Genomic DNA, 19784 nt, shown 5'->3' with positions numbered 1-19784 from the left:
CTCCTGGCCCAGAGGGCAGGAAACCAAAGCTTCCTTTGGAGCAGAGTCTGTCTCTCCACCCATCTCCAGCTGCCAGTGTTTACTCCAGCCCTTTCCTCCTTGGATGGTGAAAACTCCTCCAGCTGTCAGAGCTTGTTATGAATAAACTTTGAAAAGGGAGATCATGTATCCAAATGGACATATGTGCATTTCTTTCTGCATAGAGATGTCTATGGTCAGTGGGATTGGAAAGCATCGTGTGACATTAACACCCAACTCAGAAAACAGAAAAAGGGCCAGACTGGGTTTGAGGGACCCAACGTGTAACTGCAGAAGGGAGTAAGGTCACAGAAGCAATGTCACGTTCCACCGGCTACAGACAAGTCAAGGGAGCCTTGCCCAATGTTAATTAATGATCTTGTTTTGAATTGAAGTCACACACAATGTTTTCACCAGGTATTTTTCCTTTTCTTTTTTTCTGTTTGCTTTTTCCTTTCATTTTTTAATTCACTCCTCTAAATTCTACCATGAAGTACTGCCCTAAAACCTTCATTCATCTGCTGATGGGTAATACTCCTTTTACATGATCATATATGTCTCTGCACCCTCTCAGATGTGGGGGGAGGATTGAGAAGGTGGGGGGACTTTGGGCTCCAGAACTGTGAGTGTAGCAGGAACAGATACACAGGAGGAAAACCCAGGCCGGCACCAACCATCCTTGAAAACCAGCCCATTTTATCTGAGCCCAGAGCCAAGCCAGTACCTGCTGAGGGTGGGGCAGTGGGCAGCAGGCTTTCATTCTGGGTCCCACCTCTATCCCATTCTCAGAGTGGCCAAGAATAGCCTCTAAAACACTCGAATCGATTATTTCTCATAAGTAGGAATTCTTGCCCTGTGAGGACAGAAAAGTAGGTCTTCCTTTAAAGACAAGTTTCAGCCTAGTTCAGCATCTTGCCTTGCAAGAGATGGCAAAGTATACAGCAGTAACCTGGCAGGTTTGCCTATGTATTTTTTATATTTACTCTTTGCTTAATCCCCTCTGATGATAAAAAGCCCACACTTTCTTGCCTGTTCCTTGTGCCTCAGAAGTACAGGAATTTAAGCCTTAAAAAAACAGCCTCTTGCTCCCTGAATCATCAGTTTCTTTTCTGACCTAGATTTCCTGAGTGAAGAATGGATGGTGGGAAGTAGTGAAGGCTGCCACTATGGAAAGTCTGGACTTCATTCTGCAGATAATCAGGACTCTTGAAGATGTATGCCTGCCTTTGCCAAAAAGAGTGTCAGGATTCTAGCAGTGATAGTTTTCCACCAATCAGCCAGATAGGAATAATGGGAAGTTGAGAGACCAAAATGAAGGTTATTGATAGGGTCCAGATAAGAGGTAAGAACCATAATCTTAACCATCTAGACCAGTGGTGTCCAATAGAAAAGAAGTTCAAGCCCCAACTGTAATTAAAAATTTTCTTTTATTGAAGTATAGTTGATCTACAATGTTGTGTTAATTTCTGCTGTACAGCAAAGTGACTCAGTTATACACACACACACACACACACACACACACACATATATATTCTTTTCCATTATGGCTTATCACAGGATAACAAGTGTATTCTTAAGTATTCTACTAGCCATATTAAAAAAGCAAAAGAGGTAAAATTAATTTTAATAATTATTTTACCTAATACGTCCAAAAAAATCATTTCAACGGGTAAAAATGAAAAAATTGTTTATGAAATTATTTTATCTTATTGCCATGTCAGAAATACGGTGTGTGGATGACTTACAGCACATTTCTGACATCAAGATTTCAGCATTTTTTAAAGGGAAATGTGGAAACGCTAGAACAATAAAGTCATGTTTACAGAAAAATATTCCACACTGCTTCAGTTTTTAATACAAATGAATTACAGTTAAGTCAAGTTTAAAATTCTGGGCTTCAGTCACACTAGCCACTTCTCGAGTGCTCAGTAGCCCCCGTTGGCTCCTGTCTACTGCACTGGGCAGAGTTAAGTCTGGACTGTAACCATGCACAGACGTGGCACCCGAAAGCATCCAGCACTGCAGACGTCCCTTGAAGCTCCGGGCGCGGGGAAGCCGCCGATCCTGCAGCCCCGGACGTCTCCACCAGGTGGCACTAAGGAGCACATCCTCGCCAGCCCGCGAAGCGCATCCAACCCCGGAAGCTAAATTCCGGCATTCTAGGTAGTTCTTCCGGCTTTCTTCACCCCTGGTGCACCCTACCATTCTCAAGTCCTGAAGCCCGTGACTGGGCAGGATGGGCCGGGGAGCAGAGCTGAAGAGTCTACGGCGCAAGTGAAAAGCGCCGCTCTGAGGTGGGGGTGGAAACGCAGGTCCCGACCGGCGTACACTGCAGAGTAGGCCCTGCCGTAGAAAGCGTCTCCCGGCTACCGCCGTCGCGTCGTCTTCCGCCAGGATCGCCAGGGCCGGGCCTGCGCTCCTACCAACGGCACCCGGGGCCCAGTGTATTCACAGGCCTCCCCTCCAATGATTCAGAAGTCACGCCCGGCGCTGCTGCAGCATCAAGATGTCGGAGACCGGGTGGAAACGCTTATGGTAAACGGCAGGGAAGGGAAGGCAGGGATTCCGGCGTCGCAGGCTCGGGGAGGGGAATTCGGAAGGTTGCCGAGGGTCAGCGGCCCTTGGGGGGCCGCTTTTTGCACCCGGGGTGCGCTCATAACGGGTTGGGGACTTGGCGGCAGAGATGGGAGTTTGACTAAGGGATTAAAAGGAGGGTAGGGAGGAAGGAGAGGAGTGGCAGCGCAACTCTTGGACAGGCAAGCAAAGGCCTCATTTCTGTGCTAGTATCTGGGTAGAGGTAGGCGGGATTCGGAGAAGGCAATGGCACCCCACTCCAGTACTCTTGCCTGGAAAATCCCATGGATGGAGGAGCCTGGAAGGCTGCAGTCCATGGGGTCGCTGAGGGTCGGACACGACTGAGCGACTTCACTTTGACTTTTCACTTTCATACATTGGAGAAGGAAATGGCAACCCACTACAGTGTTCTTGCCTGGAGAATCCCAGGGACGGGGGAGCCTGGTGGGCTGCCGTCTCTGGGGTCGCACAGAGTCGGACACAACTGAAGTGACTTATCAGCAGCAGCAGCAGGCGGGATTGCTGCGGCCTTGGGGGCCGTATGGGGAATGTCCTCCTGCGGCTGGGAACGACGTGCGAGAGCTATGGGAAGTTGCTTTGAGTTGTTTTCCTAGATTGAAAGATGAGAGGGCATCTGGGTAGATATTTGGACCGTTGCAAAGCCCGGCAATGAAGCTAAGCCTGAAATGCGATCCTTGCTCAAGCAAGGTAGATTAGGACCACACGGGACCGGCGGGCTGGGCCAGAGGGACTCGCTGGGAAACTGGTGTGGTTTGCATCGTCCCCCGCGTCTGGATTGGCTGCCGTGGCCGTCCGCGGACCTGCCGTTGGTGGAGGCGGGGCTGGAAAGGCGGGCGGAGGAGGACTGTCTGGCCAAGTCGCTATTAGACGTGGATGGAGGCGGGAATGCGGCTTCCTTTAGTTCGCGAGGGCCTGTGGCAAGCCGCTTTCTCCGGAGATAAAGGTTACGGTCCACCTGCCGCAGGCGCTGGGCGGGGTTGTGGGCACTTTTTCTTTTTTTAGTGTTTTGTTTTTGTTTTTAATCTTTAAAAAAGGCGGAGTCGGCCGTTTTAAGTTTACATGTTTAATCACGTGCTTACCGATTTCTTTCTGGGTCCTCCAGCTCTGACCTGGAGATCTGATTAATTTTTTAGGATTTAATTTTGTCAAGGGAAATTGTTGTTTGTGGAACTTGTTTGCCAACTATTCAAGTGCTGTTTATTGCCTTTATGTATCTTTGTATTATTATTCGGTTGTTATCAGTATTTACTTTGAATAAATTTGGGCTACTTAGAAGAAAGTCAAGTGAGCCTTAAAGAATGTGCCATCCACTATTGATAATATCTTTCGAAAAGAAAAGTGTAAATTCTGTTTTTTAAAAACAATTTTGTTGCCTGTTTTTTTTTTTTTTTAAACTCGAGGTTAATCAATACTGCTGGTATATATTTAGCATCTGCTCTGTGGAGCCTGGTGGGCTGCCATCTATGGGGTCACACAGAGTCGGACACAACTGAAGTGACTTAGCAGCAGCAGCAGTTATGGTACTAGACCTGGAAAGTTACAGTTAAAAAGGTTATGGGCTCTATGTATGGATGTATTCAACAAATATTTATTGAGTCAGTATAATGTCTAAGCAACGTACTATATGTTGAGTGTGCTCATTCGTGTCCAACTCTTTGCTACCCCATGGACTGTAGCCTGCCAGGCTCCTGTGTCCATGGAATTCTCCAGGCAGGAATACTGAAGTGGGTTGCCATTTCTTCCTCCACAGGTTCTTGTGACCCAGGGATCTAACCGGAGTCTCCTGTATTTCCTGCATTGGCAGGCAGATTATTTACCACTGAGCCACCTGGGAAGCCCAGGGGGGAGGGGTAGTTCCAGACAATACCTGTGAGAACACTGGGGAAGCAGCTCCAAAGAGAACTGCTTAGAAGTGGTAACTGCAGGTCAGTCCTACAGCCTTACTGGAGCAAAGGGCTGGAGGGTGCCTGGGGCGATCCCGCTGCCCAGGGATGGGGCCCGCAGGGCCCACTAAGCTTTATCGTGTGGGATTGTGGTCAAAGGAGAGCCACGTGCAGATTTCCTGTTAGATGATGTGATTCCTTCATTGTTGACTATTGAGCCCCTCATGCGGACCAGGCTCTGCAATCAGTCCTGAGGGGGACCACTGTGGGTTTGAACACCTAGCTCATAAGAGCACTGTGAGATTTTGAGGTGGTGCATATGGATGCCTCACCCCAGGCTGCTCAGTGGGCTTGGCACTGCTGAGGCTGGAGACTCACAGGGAGGTTACTTGGATCAGCGAGGGGCAGGCTGTGGGAGGAAAGAGGGGTCAGCGGCAGGAGTTGGTCGTGAAATGGTAGGTAGACCAAGGCGTCTTCCTCGTCTCCTGAATGTCCTGCTGGAACATCTCAGTGTGGACTGAAGGAGAGGCAGGCATGTGAAGAACTGTGGACTGAGTTTCCACTTGGGGATGTAGAGTTTGAGATGTCTGCAGGCCATCTGAGGGGAGATACGGGAGTGCGAGCTGAACTGGGCTGGAGACGTGGGCGTTGCCGGCATGTGCATGTGAAGCGAGGTGTGGTGTGGGGATAAGGGTGCCCCGAGAGGTGGCAGCTACAGGGAGATAAGAGGAGCAGCGACATCTGTGCGCTGGGGAAAGGAGGCTCAGAAGGGGACCCAGAAGAGGAGAGAGAAGCCAGAGAGGGGTGGCCATCAGCAGGTGTTCCAAATGCACCGGAGAGGCCAGGTAAGAGAAGGGCACGAGAAAGGGGCCCTGGGCTGCTCCGGTCCTCGGTGAGGCAGCTTCAGCGAAGGGCCTTTAGCCGGATGGCAAACTGCGGGGACGTGAGGGGTGACTGGTGAAGAGGGGGTGGAGATGACGTGGCCTCAGGCTGGAAAGATGGGGGCTTTCAAGCTTGTTCCAGGCAAAGGAGTCAGCGGAAGTGAGGCTCAGTGTGCAGGCAGGAGGCCCTCACTGCGAGCCCAAAGTCTCGGATGAGCCTGAGAAACAAAGCTCATGGGAGTGCAAGTTAGCAGGAGGAGCAGGACTCTGTGCACACAGCTGATGGAGCACAATGTGACTTGGCTGTGCTTACGGTCTGACCTTTGCTTAGAAAGCTATTTGAATGTGGCTGTAAGCGCCAGTATTTATTATCTGAACTTAGACCTTTAAGGAATTCCAGTTATTAGTTGATAATTGCTGGTTTGGTGAAACGTGGAATTACCTCTTTTCTCTGTGAAACAAATAACACAGATTACAAACGTTTTGGTTCTAGGTAGGTAGTTATGTAATGTAGGTAACAAGCAACTTCATCTTAATAGCATTTTAGGATGACAGTATGCCATGTATTACAAAATAATTGTGCAAATGCCATTTAATGAGGAGAGAGAAGGTCTTTGGGTGGAATTTGCCCAGTGTCTCCTATGGAAAAGAAGACTTTTCTCTCCTGCTTGGATTTTTAAAAGTGTGTTTGCACAACCATTTGAGTGTGTCTGGATTCCAGGGTATGCTGTGGGGCCCTGGAGTATGCTTGGGGAAAGTGCAGTTAGCCTACCAAGCAGTCCTGCCCTTCTGAATGCTGCCTGTAGATTAGCCAGCGTGCGTGACTCTCCCAGAACTGTGAAATTCCAGATGTTCAAGCTGGATTTAGAAAAGGCAGAGGAACCAGAGATCAAATTGCCAACATCCGTTGATTCATCAGAAAAGCAAGGGAGTTCCAGAAAAACATCTGCTTTATTGACTGTTCCAAAGCCTTTGACTGTGTGGATCACAACAAACTGTGGAAAATTCTGAAAGAGATGGGAATACCATTAGACTACCTTACCTGCCTCCTGAGAAGTCTGTATGCAGGTCAAAAGACGATAGTTAGAATCGGACATGGAACAGACTGGTTCCGAATTGGGAAAGGAGTATGTCAAGGCTGTATATTGTCACCCTGCTTATTCAACTTATATGTGTTAAATATAATTAAATAGAGCTCATTTACAAAGTAACCTCAAAAATATTACCCAGAGGCAAAGACATACCAAGACATATTTAGACAGATACAGTGCAAGATCTAGCTTCATTTTCAAAGTTTAGTCATGAATTAGATATTACAATATAAAATTTACTAGTTTATTAAAAAACAGTTGAAATAAAAATTTTAAAGGCTTTTCCCCCTTTTCCCTCAGTTTCAGGAGTTAGAGGTGGTCTAGATAAGTGTTCCTGAGAGCCCTGGTCTCAAGGCACAGGGAAAGAATATCAAGTTCTAACAAAACGGTGGCAGGTCTAAACCAAATGGTGGCCAGACAAAGCAAAATGGCCATAAAAAATCACAACACAGAACACACAGTTAAAACATACACATGTAAACCTGGCAGTCCTCATCAGACACGCCCTTAAATACAAGAATACAGTCTCTCAGAAAACCTCCTATAGAGGCACAGAACTTCAGATCCAAGTACTAAGAGAGTAAAGGAAAATATCTCAGGTCTTCAAAGATTTCAAAGGGAGGAAAAGGAGCCAGGTTGAAAGAACGGGGAGGAGGCGGGAGAAGGGGGCAAAAGGGGTGGCTTTACAGACATCTCCTGCCACCTGCAGATACCCAGGCATTATGGGACTTTACCCTGGGCCTCCAGAGAAGGGAGGACTGGAACTCGGCCCTACCAGAAATAATTCGAGTTTTCTGCCAAGAGGAGGTGATCTGTTTCCAATCCTCAGCTTAGGCTGAGGCCCTTCGACCAGATTCCTGCGTCCAGGACTGGGGGACTAGAAAAACAGGGAAGGATAGGAAGGGTTAAGGAGAGGAAAGAGAGAGGGAAGGGGAGAGAGGTCAGTAAAGTCTCTTGTTCCTTACCGGTTGGGGCACTTTGGCCAGTTGTCAGCATCAGGAGGAGACTGGGGACAGAAGGGTTCCAGTTGCGGCCACTAGGTCTGGTCCATTGGCAGGCAAGCTGGCCCCTGAGTACCCCAAGTGGTCAGGATGTCAGTCTCAGTGAAGAAGAGTCCCCACCAGAGTCGCCATTTGTTGCAGGAAAGGGGACCCCTTCCAGGGCCTGAAATTGGGCTCTTGTCTAGCACTTGGAAATGAATTGTCGGAGGAGACACATGTGCTGACAAAGCAAGAGATTTTATTGGGAAAGGGCACCCGGGTGGAGAGCAGTAGGCTAAGGGAACCCAGGAGAACTGCTCTGCCGCATGGCTCGCAGTCTCGGGTTTTATGGTGGTGGGATTAGTTTCCAGGTGGTCTTTGGCCAATCACTCTAATTCAGAGTCTTTCCTGGTGGTGCACGCATCGCCTAGCCAAGGTGGATGCTAGTGAGAGGGATTCTGGGAAGTGGACGGACACGTGGTATCTCCTTTCAACCTTTCCCGAACTCTTCCGGTTGGTGGTGGCTCATTAGTTCCATATTCCTTATCAGGATCTCCTGTCATAAAACAACTCATGCAAATGGTTACTAAAGGGCCTGGCCAGGGTGGGCGGTTTCAGTCAGTGTGCTTCCCCTAACATATGCAGAGTACATCATATGAAATGCCAGGCTGGATGAAGCACAAGCTGGAATCAAGATTGCTGGGAGAAATATCAGTAACCTCAGAAATGCAGAAGACACCACCCTTATGGCAGAAAGTGAAGAAAAACAAAAGAGCCTCTTGATGAAAGTGAAAGAGGAGAGTGAAAAAGCTGGCTTAAAATTCAGCATTCAAAAAAGTGAAGATCATGGCATCCGGTCTCATCACTTCATAGCAAATAGATGGGGAAACAATGGAAACAGTGACACTTGCTCCTTGGAAGAAAAGCTATGACCAACCTAGACAGCATATTAAAAAACAGAGACATTACTTCGCCAACAAAGATTTGTCTAGTCAAAGCTATAGTTTTTCCAGTGGTCATGTATGGATATGAGAGTTGGACTATAAAGAAAGCTGAGCGAAGAATCGACGCTTTTGAACTGTGCTGTTGGAGAAGACTCTTGAGAGTCCCTTAGACTGTAAGGAGATCCAACCAGTCCATCCTAAAGGAAATCAGTCCTGAATATTCCTTGGAAGGACTGATGGTGAAAGTGAAGCTCCAATACTTTGACCACCTGATGTGAAGAACTGACTCATGCTGGGAAAGATTGAAGGCAGGAGGAGAAGGGGACGGCAGAGGATGACATGGTTGGATGGTATCACCGACTCAGTGGAAGTGAATTTGAGCACGCTCTGAGAGTTGGTGATGGACGAGGAAGCCTGGCATGCTGCAGTCCATGGATCCGCAAAGAGTTGGACACGACTGAGCAACTGAACTGAACTGTGACTGTCCCAGTATATAGGACCGCCAGCAAACCCAGGAGTGGCTGCCGGCCTGTGGTGCACCTGCGGTCTGCTTCAGTCCCAGTGAGATGAATGGGTGTATGACAGGGGGAAAGTTTTAGATTAAGGAAATGCATGACTTTTACAGGAAGTGGCACATACATGTCACAGTGCATCAGCTCACTTACGGTTTCACTTCCTTTGTCTTACTCCTGTAAACAATCTACCGGTTCCACAACCCAGGGAACCTGAAACCAGCAGTCCAGGGTTAAAACACACTGCTCATTTTGCTTTTGTCACGAGAAGAAGTTGGCCAGTAACTTATGTTGAGGACAAATTAGGGAGTTGTGGTCAGTGGCATAATTCACAGATGGAAATAACCATGTTGCTCAGTAGGAGAGAAGTTATCCATAATTTTTTTATACTTTATTATTAAATTTTGGTTGTGCAGGTCTTTGTTGCTGCGCTGGGGACTCTTCTGTAGTTGCAGCAAGCGGAGGCCATCTCCAGTTGTGGTGCAAAGGCTTCTCACTGCCATGGGTTCTCCCTAGGGCGCTTGGGCTTCAGCAGTTGCAGCACATGGGCTCAGTAGTTGGTTCCTGGGCTCTAGAGCACAGGCTCAATAGTTGTGGCGCATGGGCTTACTTGCTCCTAGGGATCTGGGATCTTCCAGGGTCAGGGATTGAATGCATGTCTCCTGCATTGGCAAGCAGATTCTTTACCACTGAGCCACCAGGGAAGCCCTATCCATAATTTTCAATTATCAGTGGTTACTAAAGTTGTTATCAGTAAGACAAGAGAGCTACTTCTTGGAGTGTACAATGTTCTCAACAACATTCTAACACTGTTCATCCCTGACTACATTTTGCCCTTCTCTGAAGTCAGAAGCTGGGCACCGCCAGGTGAGTTTCTAAGAAATCCTTAGAAGAACTGACTGGTCCAGGTGTGGTGAATGGTGGGACACAGCTGACGACACCGTGTTCTCTTGCCCTGCAGTTGCAGCCAGTCATCAAAGCTTTCTTGTGTGGCTCCATCAGTGGGACCTGCTCTACCCTCCTCTTCCAACCCCTGGATCTCCTCAAAACCCGCCTGCAGACCCTTCAGCCCTCGGCCCGTGGGTAAGGCCTGCTGCCCACCCCCCACCCCATTTCACTGAGGAGCTGGTTTCAGCGGGAGCATCTGTGTTCAGTCAACTTCCATTCTGTGGGATGATCAAAGAGAAACACAGATCAGGCCCAGCTCTCCTGTGTTTTGTGTATACTGTTTTATTTGACGTTTCTCTTAATTAAACGGGGTCCTTCGCTCAGCTGCCCCCTGGCATCTGCCTTGGTGACATTTGCATTCTACTGTGCTGGTCTGTAATGTCATGACTGTGCTGCCTGGCGCAAGCAGGGGCTGGTTTTCTGGAAATAAGGGAAATATTGAGTGCCTCTTGTGAGCCCCCTTATTGGGCTCAGCACTGTGGGAAGTGTGTGAAATGTAGGGAAAATGAGTAGTTATCCCATTGCTTGCAGCCTGAATGAACAAAGAATCACGGACCTGCCACACTGAATGCGTAGGAACTCAGAGTAACTCCCAGATGCCTAGCAGAGACCGTGAAGTGTTGTAGAAAGAGGCCATACAGAGAAGTCTTCGAGCGGGGAGTCCTTTCACAAGGACGTAGTCTCAGTGATCTTTCCTTCCTTCCCTCTATCTTGTCTGCCTTCAGGTCCAGACGTGTTGGCATGTTGGCTCTGCTCCTGAATGTGGTTCGCACGGAGAGTCCGTTGGGCCTCTGGAAAGGGATGTCTCCCGTAAGCTGCCTTTTGGGTCTTGCACCACTTCCTTTACTCACCAGCCATTTCTCATCCACCTCACACATCCTCGCTTTTAAGAGTACATGAGGGTTGGAGGCTGTGAGCAGGCCTCTGTTGTCTCCCTGCCCGTGACTCTCCCTGGCTTCCGCTTGAGGGCCCTGGGGGCCGTTGCCCGTGTGTGCCCTGGGCACGGCTTCTTAGCAGCATCAAGTCCTAGAGCAGAGGCAGCCGGCGCCCCACGGTCAGCAGGTCCTCCCCCCACTCCCCGCCCCTTCCTCCCATGCCTCCTACCTGCATTTCCCTACCTAGAAGACTTTCTGGCCTTCAGAAGTCATTTTGCTGGAAAAGCCGGGGAATTCATGCTCACCCCAACCTCAAAGCAGCTCTTAACCAGTGAAAGACAAGACCTGAGGTTTAGAAGCCCCCTTCCCTCCTCAGGCGGCAGGGTAACTGAGACACGTCCATGCTGATTCCCAGAGTTCCCCGGAGGGATTCCATTGCCCACAGTGAACACTGATGAGGCGACATGCCCTTTATTGGCCACCTTCTGTCCCGTCTCATGTGCCCATTCTCCCATTGGTGTTCCCTCCACACCTTAAGTCAACTTCTCTCATGCCAATTCTGGGTCTCCTTTGGGGAGCTCCACCCGTGGTGGTCTTTGATCCCTGTCCTTCCTCCGACTCTTCCTGCAGTCCATCGTGAGGTGTGTCCCAGGCGTTGGCATCTACTTTGGCACCCTCTACTCTCTGAAGCAGTACTTCCTGCGGGGCCATCCCCCCACCGCCCTGGAGTCCATCATACTGGGGGCGGGCTCCCGCTCCGTTGCAGGGGTCTGCATGTCACCCATCACTGTGATCAAGACACGGTACGAGGTGAGTTGGACAGCCTCAGAGCCTGGGAGAGGGCAAACAGGGGCTCTGGACTCTTGCGTCAAGTGGCCACTGATGCCACCTCCTGAGTTATAACCCAACACAGAGGTCAGTGTGGAGGGAGAACCCATCTGTGTAGTCAGGCCAAGCACGTGGGAACCAGAGCCCCCAGGGCCCCGGCTGTGCAGCCTGAAAATGGCTTGGTTCAGTGCGCAGCCCCAGGGCCACCGAGGCAGCCACGGGTTCTGTGCTTCCTTCACAGAGTGGGCGGTATGGCTACGAGAGCGTCTACGCCGCCTTGAGGAGCATCTGTCAAAGCGAGGGGTTCCGGGGCCTCTTCAGTGGCCTGACAGCAACACTGCTTCGTGACGCTCCCTTTTCTGGAATCTACCTGATGTTTTATAGCCAGACCAAAAACGTTGTGCTTCACCGTACAGGTAAGGGAAGGCGTGGTGGGAAGAGAGATCTCTCAAGGGATCACATCCTCTGCTTTCTCTGAGATAGGAGACTATTTGTTGTTCTTAGCAGCTCTGGATTCTTAGCCTAGTTTTAAAAACTGAGGCATATCTGCACTGTGTCAGGCGTGGGGCCCTGTGCTGGGATGCAGTTACAGTCCCTGCCCTTTTGAGTTTATAGCTTCTTAAGGAAGAGTACTGATAGTATGTAATTCCTGAGTCGGGGGTGGGGGTGGAGTAAACCACGTTCTGCATAGGCCATGCAACAATACTTCCCACATTGGCCTGATCTTCAGATTTCTGGGTCCTATCCAAGGAATCTTAAATCAGAAGCTTTGGGGTAAGAACTGGGAAACTGTATTTTTCAAGAAGCACTTATGATTCTTAACAGACAAATTTGGGAAACCTAGTGGGTTCAGAGCTAGAAGAAAAATTTTATTTTCATTTACCTGGTATGCTCTCAGTTAACGATGAGAGCCCTCTGGATGGAGAGAAGGCTGCCAAACCTCCCGCATTCTAGCAGGCCCACCCTACTAGTAAGCTCGTGTTGCAAGACTTGGGCAAAGTAAACAATCAGTAAATGTCCACCCAGGCAGAGTCACACACTGATAGGAACACAGTGTTCGGTCAGGTGTCTGTGGATAATCTGAGCAGGAATTGCAACCGAGGTCATTTAATTGGGAAGGCTAGAATGCCACCCTCATGACCATGTTGTCAGTAGGGGTGCTTTAGGAGACTTGCTGCTTCGCCCCAAGTACCAGGAGTTGTGACATTGCGGGTCACAGCCTTACTTTGCGGTAGAAGGTTAAGGCAATAAGGGAGCTTAGATATATGTTTTTAACTTCTTCATTCATCCTAAAAAAAATTTTTTTAATTTGGTATTTAGAAATCATTCTATACTTAACAAAAAAGCCACAAGAATAGTACATATAACTCCATAGCCCTGTATTATTCTCTTTCTCTGTGTATAATTATTTTCTCCAAACCATTTAGGAGTAAGTTGCAGGCATGATGCAACTCTTTACTCTTAAATACATCAGTGTGCATTTCCTGAGAATAAAAGCATTCTTAATAACCATCTTATATTTAGGAAATTTTACACAGACTTCTTGTGTCTGTAGTCCAATCTATAGTCTTAATTTCTCCAGTTTTTCCAATAATGTATTTTGTGGCCATTTTTATTTATTGTTTTCAAGTGTATAAGCCAATTATATAACCTCAGCCTGGGTTTATCTGGTGATTCTTTGCAACTAGACTCATTTATACGCTACCTTTTCCGCAAAAGAAGCATATAACAGGTTGTGTCTTCATTGTGTGATGTCAGGAAGCTCATGTCAGCTTTTGACCCGTGGTGGGTGATGTTAACTCTTTATCGCTTGGATAAAAAGAACGTCTCCAGTGAAAACTCAGTTGTTTGTTCTTTTGTCATTTCTAAGTATCTTTGCGGGACGATACTTTGAATCTATGTAAAACGTCCTGTTATTTCACCCATGTATTTTAGCGTCAGTCAATGACTTTTGCCAGAATTAATTACTATGCTGATGATTGTAAAAAGGTAAACTTTTAGTTCCATTTTTTCTGTTTACATTAATTAGTGTAGACTTTGAATTCCTAGCTTTGTTTGAATATCCACACCCTTCTGGCTTTCAGGAAGAATTAGTGGCAACTTGGCACTGATATTTATCTGGTAGATATGAGATTTATTTATAACCAAAGGTTGCCTTTGTCCTCTTTCAGACCAGCTGGATGCAGTCCTTGTTCCTGTTGTGAATTTCAGCTGTGGGATATTTGCTGGGATTCTGGCCTCGCTGGTAACTCAACCTGCAGATGTGATCAAAACTCACATGCAGCTCTTCCCAATGAAATTTCGGTGGATTGGCCAGTCAGTTACGCTCATTTTCAAAGTAAGGCTTTAGGGAATTCCCCAGTGGTCTAGTGGTTAGGACTCCGCACTTTTACTGCAGGGGACATGGGTTTGATCCCTGGTCAGTGAACTAAGGTCTCCCATGCCTTGTGGCACAACCAAAAAAAAAAAATGAGGCTTTAGAATACATATTGGTTCATATTGTTGTGGTTAAAGCTCTATCTCTCTCTAAGGCAGTAGCTCTGTCCTTTACTGGTAGATCACCTGGGGAGCTTTTAAAACTCCCCATTCCCAGAGCATAACCTGAGCTCATCATATTAGAGTCTCTGGAAGACATGAAACCCTGGCATCACTCCAGTACTCTTGCCTGGAAAATCCCATGGATGGAGGAGCCCAGTAGGCTGCAGTCCATGGGGTCGCTAAGAGTCGGACACAACTGAGCGACTTCACTTTCATTTTTCACTTTCATGCATTGGAGAAGGAAATGGCAACCCACTCCAGTGTTCGTGCCTGGAGAACCCCAGGGACGGCGGAGCCTGGTGGGCTGCCGTCTGTGGGGTCGCACAGAGTCAGACATGACTGAAGTGACTTAACAGTGATTCCAGTGTGTTGCCAAGGTTGAGAATCACTGCTGAAAAACTGGTTGTGGGGGTCTTTTTGTTTTTTGGGTTTTGTTTGTTTAGGGAGGGGGCCCAACATTAGGACAGCCTGTGATATTTGTTAAATGTGCATATTGTTGGGCTCTACCCCAGACCTCCTGAGTCGGGAGTTTTGGGAGGACTCATTAACCTAATCAAGGACCTGCTGCTGCTGCTAAGTTGCTTCAGTCATGTCCGACTCTGTGCGACCCCATAGACGGCAGCCCACCAGGCTCCTCCATCCCTCGGATTCTCTAGGCAAGAACACTGGAGTGGGTTGCCATTTCCTTCTCCGATGCATGCATGCATGCTAAGTCACTTCAGTCATGTCCGACTCTGTGCAACCCCGTGGACAGAAGCCCACCAGGCTCCTCTGTCCACGGGATTATCTAGGCAAGAATACTGGAGTGGGTTGCCATTTCCTTCTCTGAATCAAGGACCTAGGAGGAAATGTAATCAGAAAAAAACCACAGGCACATTGTTTTGTTTCTAGGAGTTTGTGCTAATACAAATGTACAGATGTATTGAAGATAAAAAGTAAAGTAGATGTCAAGTACACTAAAATGCTATTTAAAAGCCACTGAATTGGTCCTTTGGGAACATGTTCTATTAAAAGATATTCTCTTTCAAGGTAAATCTGTCACCTAGATCTTTAGATTTTTCTGTACTTCTCAGTTTTTCCTCATAGCAGAGGAAACATGTTAGCATCTGCCAGCACTTATCTGTCTTACCCTAGATGGAAGCAGATGTTTGTGAATCTGATCATATTTCTCACACTGCATAGGTTGCTTGCTTTCTTATTTGTGATACCTGAAGCTATAAAGTTTGAAAATAGAGTCTCCATATATCTTCCATGTGAAAATGGAAGGAATGATAACAGTAGGAAAGAACAATCCAGATGATACAGGTGTTTGTCTTTAATTCTTATTTAGGGCCACCAAGAACATCTAGCGAGTTTAAAAAAAAAATAAAATAAAAAGGGTTCTCCCTCCAGGCAGACGGATTGCCAAGAAGGTACCTTTTCCTTCAGCCTAGAGTTGGGGCCCAGGGCTCGGCAGAGAGACTTTGGTGTGCATTTCAGCTGCTGCTCGGGGACTCCTGGCTCCTGTGTACTGTACAGGTTGCACACTATATAGAGTAAGCCTCCAGAAGATTTTCATCTGAGAAATAAAGTCCCCTGGATAGAGCTCACCTAAAACATATAAAGCTTAGCAACAAAGCCAAATTTTTTTTTTTAGTTCGTCCCTTTGGACCCAGTATTCATAGTTTTAATGATATTTGTAAAAGTCTATAAAGTAAGGCTTAAAAAGGGAATAATGCAGAGGGACATCCTCTCTCTCCTGGCAGGTGTGTAACTGTATTGCTGCTTTAATTCCAGCATTTGGGCTTCCATTTTCCCTCCTAGGACTATGGGCTGCGTGGCTTCTTCCAAGGCAGTGTCCCCCGGGCCCTCCGCAGAACTCTGATGGCAGCCATGGCGTGGACAGTCTACGAAGAGATGATGGCCAAGATGGGCCTGAAGTCCTGACCCAGCGGGGACCGGGCAAAGACGGGACCTGTTGTCCGGCTTGGTTTCTGCCAAGGGCCGCTTCATCTCACCATGCTGGAGTCAGATGAAGTCCTAGCAGGAGAGCCTGGCAGACACATCGCCTTCAGTTACTCAGTTCAAGAAGAGAATAGGTGGGCCCAACTCAAATAGGTGGGCCCGACTTAAGCCTTCTGAACCTCCCAGAAGAGGAGTCCCTGATAGAGCACGGTGGGGAGTCAGGAAAAGGGTCTGCATACCCTACAAGGCCATGTGAAAGGGCATTTCCAGAGAGAGTGCTGTCGGTGGTCCCGCTCAGCCATCCACCACACCATGCCACCTCCTTGGATCTGCTCTTGGGCAAGAAATCGCAACGCTAGAGATGCTGTGAGCTGTCCCTCGTGTCTGAGGAGTTCCAGCAGCGAGACTGGATCTGCCGAGCGAGGAGTCACACTCAACAGGCTGAAGTCTCCCTCTGAGGTGATGTTAGGATGAAGAAGAAGAGATGTCATGACTTAACTGATTCCTTGTTAATTTCTAAGAGGCTCCAGGGAAGCAGGGAAGGGAAGTAGCTTCCTAGCCTCTAAGTGTCCACGTGTATTTTTTGGTCTCGGCCCCTGCACGGTTTCAGCTCCCAAGCTGATCTGGCATTTTTGTGCAGCTAAAGTTGGGATAAATAAAGTGAAGCACTTTATCATTGGAAAACCTCAAGTGCCATGGGTCCATCCTACAGTAACAGAATAAGGTGGCTGACACTTGATCTGTATAGGTCCTGAAGCTTAAAATTGTTTAAAATAGCTTTATTTTATATGTTATATGATCTGCCCATTCCAAATACACAATTCTATGATTTTTTAAAGTAACTTTACTGTCTGCTGCAGCCATCAGCACAAGTCAGTTTTAGAACACATTCACACCTCCAGTAAGAGCTCTTATTTACAATGAACCCTCATTTCAAGCCCAGCGGCCACTGATCTGCTTTCTGTCCATAAATCTGCCTCTTCTGTGCACCTCCTATAAGGGGACTAATACAACGTAGTCTCATGTAGTCTTTCTTACATGGTCTCTTGTGTCTTGCTTCTTTCACTTAGCATAACATTTTGGAAGTTCATCTATGATGTGGCATCTTCAATACTTTATTCTTTTTTATGGCCAAATAATCTATTGTGTGCCTATTTTATTTATCCATTCATCAGTTGATGAATATGTGAATTGTGAACACTTTTTGGCACTTAGGAATAATGCTACTATGAACATTCCTGTATGGATCATTTGTGTGGATATATATTTTCATTTCCCTCGTGTAAATGCCTCGGAGTGGTGTTACTGGTGGTATTACTTTTATGGTTTCTGGTGGTTGCTGGCAATTCTTGGCTTTCATCACTCCAATCTCTGTCTTCACAATGCTTTCTCCTGCATGTTTCTCTCTGGATTTCCGAGCTTCAGTTTATATTTTAAGGTTAGGATGCCCTATGCACAGTTACACTATGTGGAGGAGTACAGGAGAGGAAAGTGGGATCCTAGTCTAGTGGTGCCTAAGCCACCAGAGCTTGGCGTGCTGTGTGTGAGGCTGTGTGCTGGGCAAGCGGGAAGTACTTAGAGGTGGCAGTGGTGGCCCTGGGGCAGGAATGCAGGGCGGGCAGCTTAGCCCAGATGGTGGCTGGGGCGTCTGCTGCCTAAGGACTTACTTAGCCTCTGAGGCAAGATGTTTAGGTTTCTTGGCCTCTTCAGTCTCCCTTGACCAACCCTCATCTTGGGCTCTGGGAGCCTAGAGCCAGTGAGGGCCCTGCCAGGGACTTGGGAGGGGAGGAGCAGGGATGAGGCCCAGAGGTGCAGGCTTCATCCAGTACAAATTTGCTCATCTTACACACACTGATGAATTTCAGCTACCAGAGTCCCCTTCCCCGCTCCTCATTTTTTCTTTTGGGGGCATATCATCTTAAAATTCGGAGAAATCATCTCATTTTCTCTAAAAGTGGGGTAAAACTGAAATTCGCCTTTATGAAATCTGACTCTTAAGAGTGAAGGCCCCTGGGGTCTGCATATCCCAGGCTCCAAGAATTTTTTTCCTCTCCCACTGTCTCCCACAAGTATTGAGGTTCAGGCAGGAAGTGGGTAGTGAGCTTCAGCTGACTTTGGAAACACTGCCCAGTGCCCACCCCACCTCCTTTTTTTTTTTTTTTTTTGTATTAAAAAAATTTGATTTGTTCTTAACTGCCCCAGAGTTAAAGCAAATTATTTTGGGGCGGGGCTTTGTGGGAGTGAACAGTCATCTGGCAGCTAGAGATAAGGCCTAGTAAGGCAGGAGGCAAAAAGAACTGAAGCCAAGCTTTCAAGCTGCATTATACTGTTTCCAAGAGTATACTATGAAACAGCTCAATCAATCAAAAAAGTAAATAGTACACTGCCCCTCACTCAACATCATTCAAATGGAGCAATCATCAGAGTTTACTCACTGCTGCTTGTCTCTCCCCTCTCCCCACTACTTCCTTTATTCTGCAATGAAGCTTTTAAAAGCAGATCCCAGGCATCATACCATTTCACCCTTCCGTATTTCAATATGCATCTCTAAAATTCAAGGACATTTTTCTTCAGTAAGTACCATGTTATTACCCCACCAGAAAAACAGTTAACAGTTTTTTTGCTTATCGTTCGGTACCCAGCCCATATTCACAGTTCTCTGATGGTCTCCAAAATGATTGTTTACAGTTGGTTTAATTGAGTCACGACTCAGATAGGTCCTGAGATTCTTTCACCAACTGTTTGAAAGGGTAAGTAATTTTGAGGCAGACCATGGTTTAAATGAGTCATCATTTCCTGAGAGCCCTATCAAGTCAGGGAACAGGAATAGGAAGAAGAGGGTGGTTGCAAAGCTGCGAAGTGCTCCCCAAGGCAGTGCTCCTTTCACACCCCTCAGGCTGAACAGTGCATTTCCGACATCTTACTGCCTTCAAATTACTAGTTTTTTGTCACCAGGTCCTCTAAAAAAACTCGCTTTGTCACCAAGTCCCCTAAAAAAGCTGGCTCGATTCCATAATCTGTAGGTGTTTTTTCAGTTTCCAAGTTTTCCCCTGCTCCCTGGGGACTGGCTTAGGTAGCTGATAGACGCTCTAAGATCGGTGGTTCTCAAACTTGGCTGCAGGTTGGAATCACCTGGGAAGCTTTAAAAACCACTAGTACCTGGGTCGGCCACCCAGAGGGTCTAGTGTGATCAGGTTAGGTTGTGGCCTGGGCGTGAGTAATGTCAAAAGTCCCCCTAGCGATTCTAACGTGCTGCCAAGGCAGAGAACCATGTAGGAGCCTTGCCGGGCGGGCACCACTCAGCCTTCCCAACCCAGGCTCCAAGGGTTAAACCGTGGACGAACTCTTGTGGGCGGAGCGGGGCGTGGCTCCGGGTCGGGGGCGGGGCCTGGGCCAGCGCGGGGAAGGCGGGAGCTTCCAGGCCGCCCTGGTCAGGCTCGCTGGGCGAGCGGAAACGCCTCCAGTTTTCAAAACAAAGAGGAGAAGCGGGAGGCGTGTGTGGCGCGCGGGGTTCAGATAGGTCTCTTCTGCCCGGGCGCTTCAGCATCGCTGGGGGACAATGGAGGGGAGCCTGGGAAGCGGCCGGCGCTCGGGGTCAGACGGTCAGCCGGCGCCTCCGAAGATCTCGCCGACCACAGCGGAGCTGCAGAGCCGCTTGCAGGAGACCCTGGACTTGCTTTCCTCGCAGGAGCTGCGCAGCTTCCGCGACCACCTTAAGAAAGTGGAGCCGCCCGTCAGGCAGGTGCA

The 19784-nt window shown here is 47.9% G+C and overlaps 2 protein-coding genes across 2 annotated transcripts in view; both read left to right on the top strand.

The window, feature by feature from the left end:
* The first annotated feature begins 2181 nt into the window (after positions 1-2181).
* On the top strand, positions 2182-17072 carry SLC25A38 (solute carrier family 25, member 38). The gene is made up of 7 exons (XM_010835479.1): positions 2182-2553; positions 9866-9987; positions 10578-10662; positions 11358-11537; positions 11797-11971; positions 13727-13893; positions 15897-17072. The coding sequence occupies exons 1-7, from the start codon at positions 2485-2487 to the stop codon at positions 16017-16019; spliced, it is 921 nt and encodes a 306-aa protein (XP_010833781.1). The 5' UTR covers positions 2182-2484; the 3' UTR covers positions 16020-17072.
* Positions 17073-19294: 2222 nt separating this feature from the next.
* The window catches only part of LOC104985410 (caspase-14-like), a 19443-nt gene continuing 18953 nt past the window's right edge, over positions 19295-19784 (top strand). Inside the window, exon 1 of the mRNA XM_010835568.1 lies at positions 19295-19782. Within this exon, the coding sequence (XP_010833870.1) occupies positions 19597-19782 (186 nt within the window). The 5' untranslated portion in view covers positions 19295-19596. The remainder of the gene's footprint in view (positions 19783-19784) is intronic.

This window comes from Bison bison, unplaced genomic scaffold, assembly GCF_000754665.1.
Source record: "Bison bison bison isolate TAMUID 2011002044 unplaced genomic scaffold, Bison_UMD1.0 scf7180017864043, whole genome shotgun sequence".
Classification (NCBI taxonomy): domain Eukaryota; kingdom Metazoa; phylum Chordata; class Mammalia; order Artiodactyla; family Bovidae; genus Bison; species Bison bison.
Note: the sequence above shows the minus strand (reverse complement) of the source record. Positions and strands in the feature narration are given on the sequence as shown.

Bases quoted from the DNA above. Each gene is read 5' to 3' on its own strand.
- SLC25A38 (XM_010835479.1), top strand. From the start codon at position 2,485: ATGATTCAGAAGTCACGCCCGGCGCTGCTGCAGCATCAAGATGTCGGA. The intron at 10,663-11,357 runs GTAAGCTGCCTT...CTCTTCCTGCAG, and splicing joins TCTGGAAAGGGATGTCTCCC to TCCATCGTGAGGTGTGTCCC. The intron at 11,538-11,796 runs GTGAGTTGGACA...CTTCCTTCACAG, and splicing joins TGATCAAGACACGGTACGAG to AGTGGGCGGTATGGCTACGA.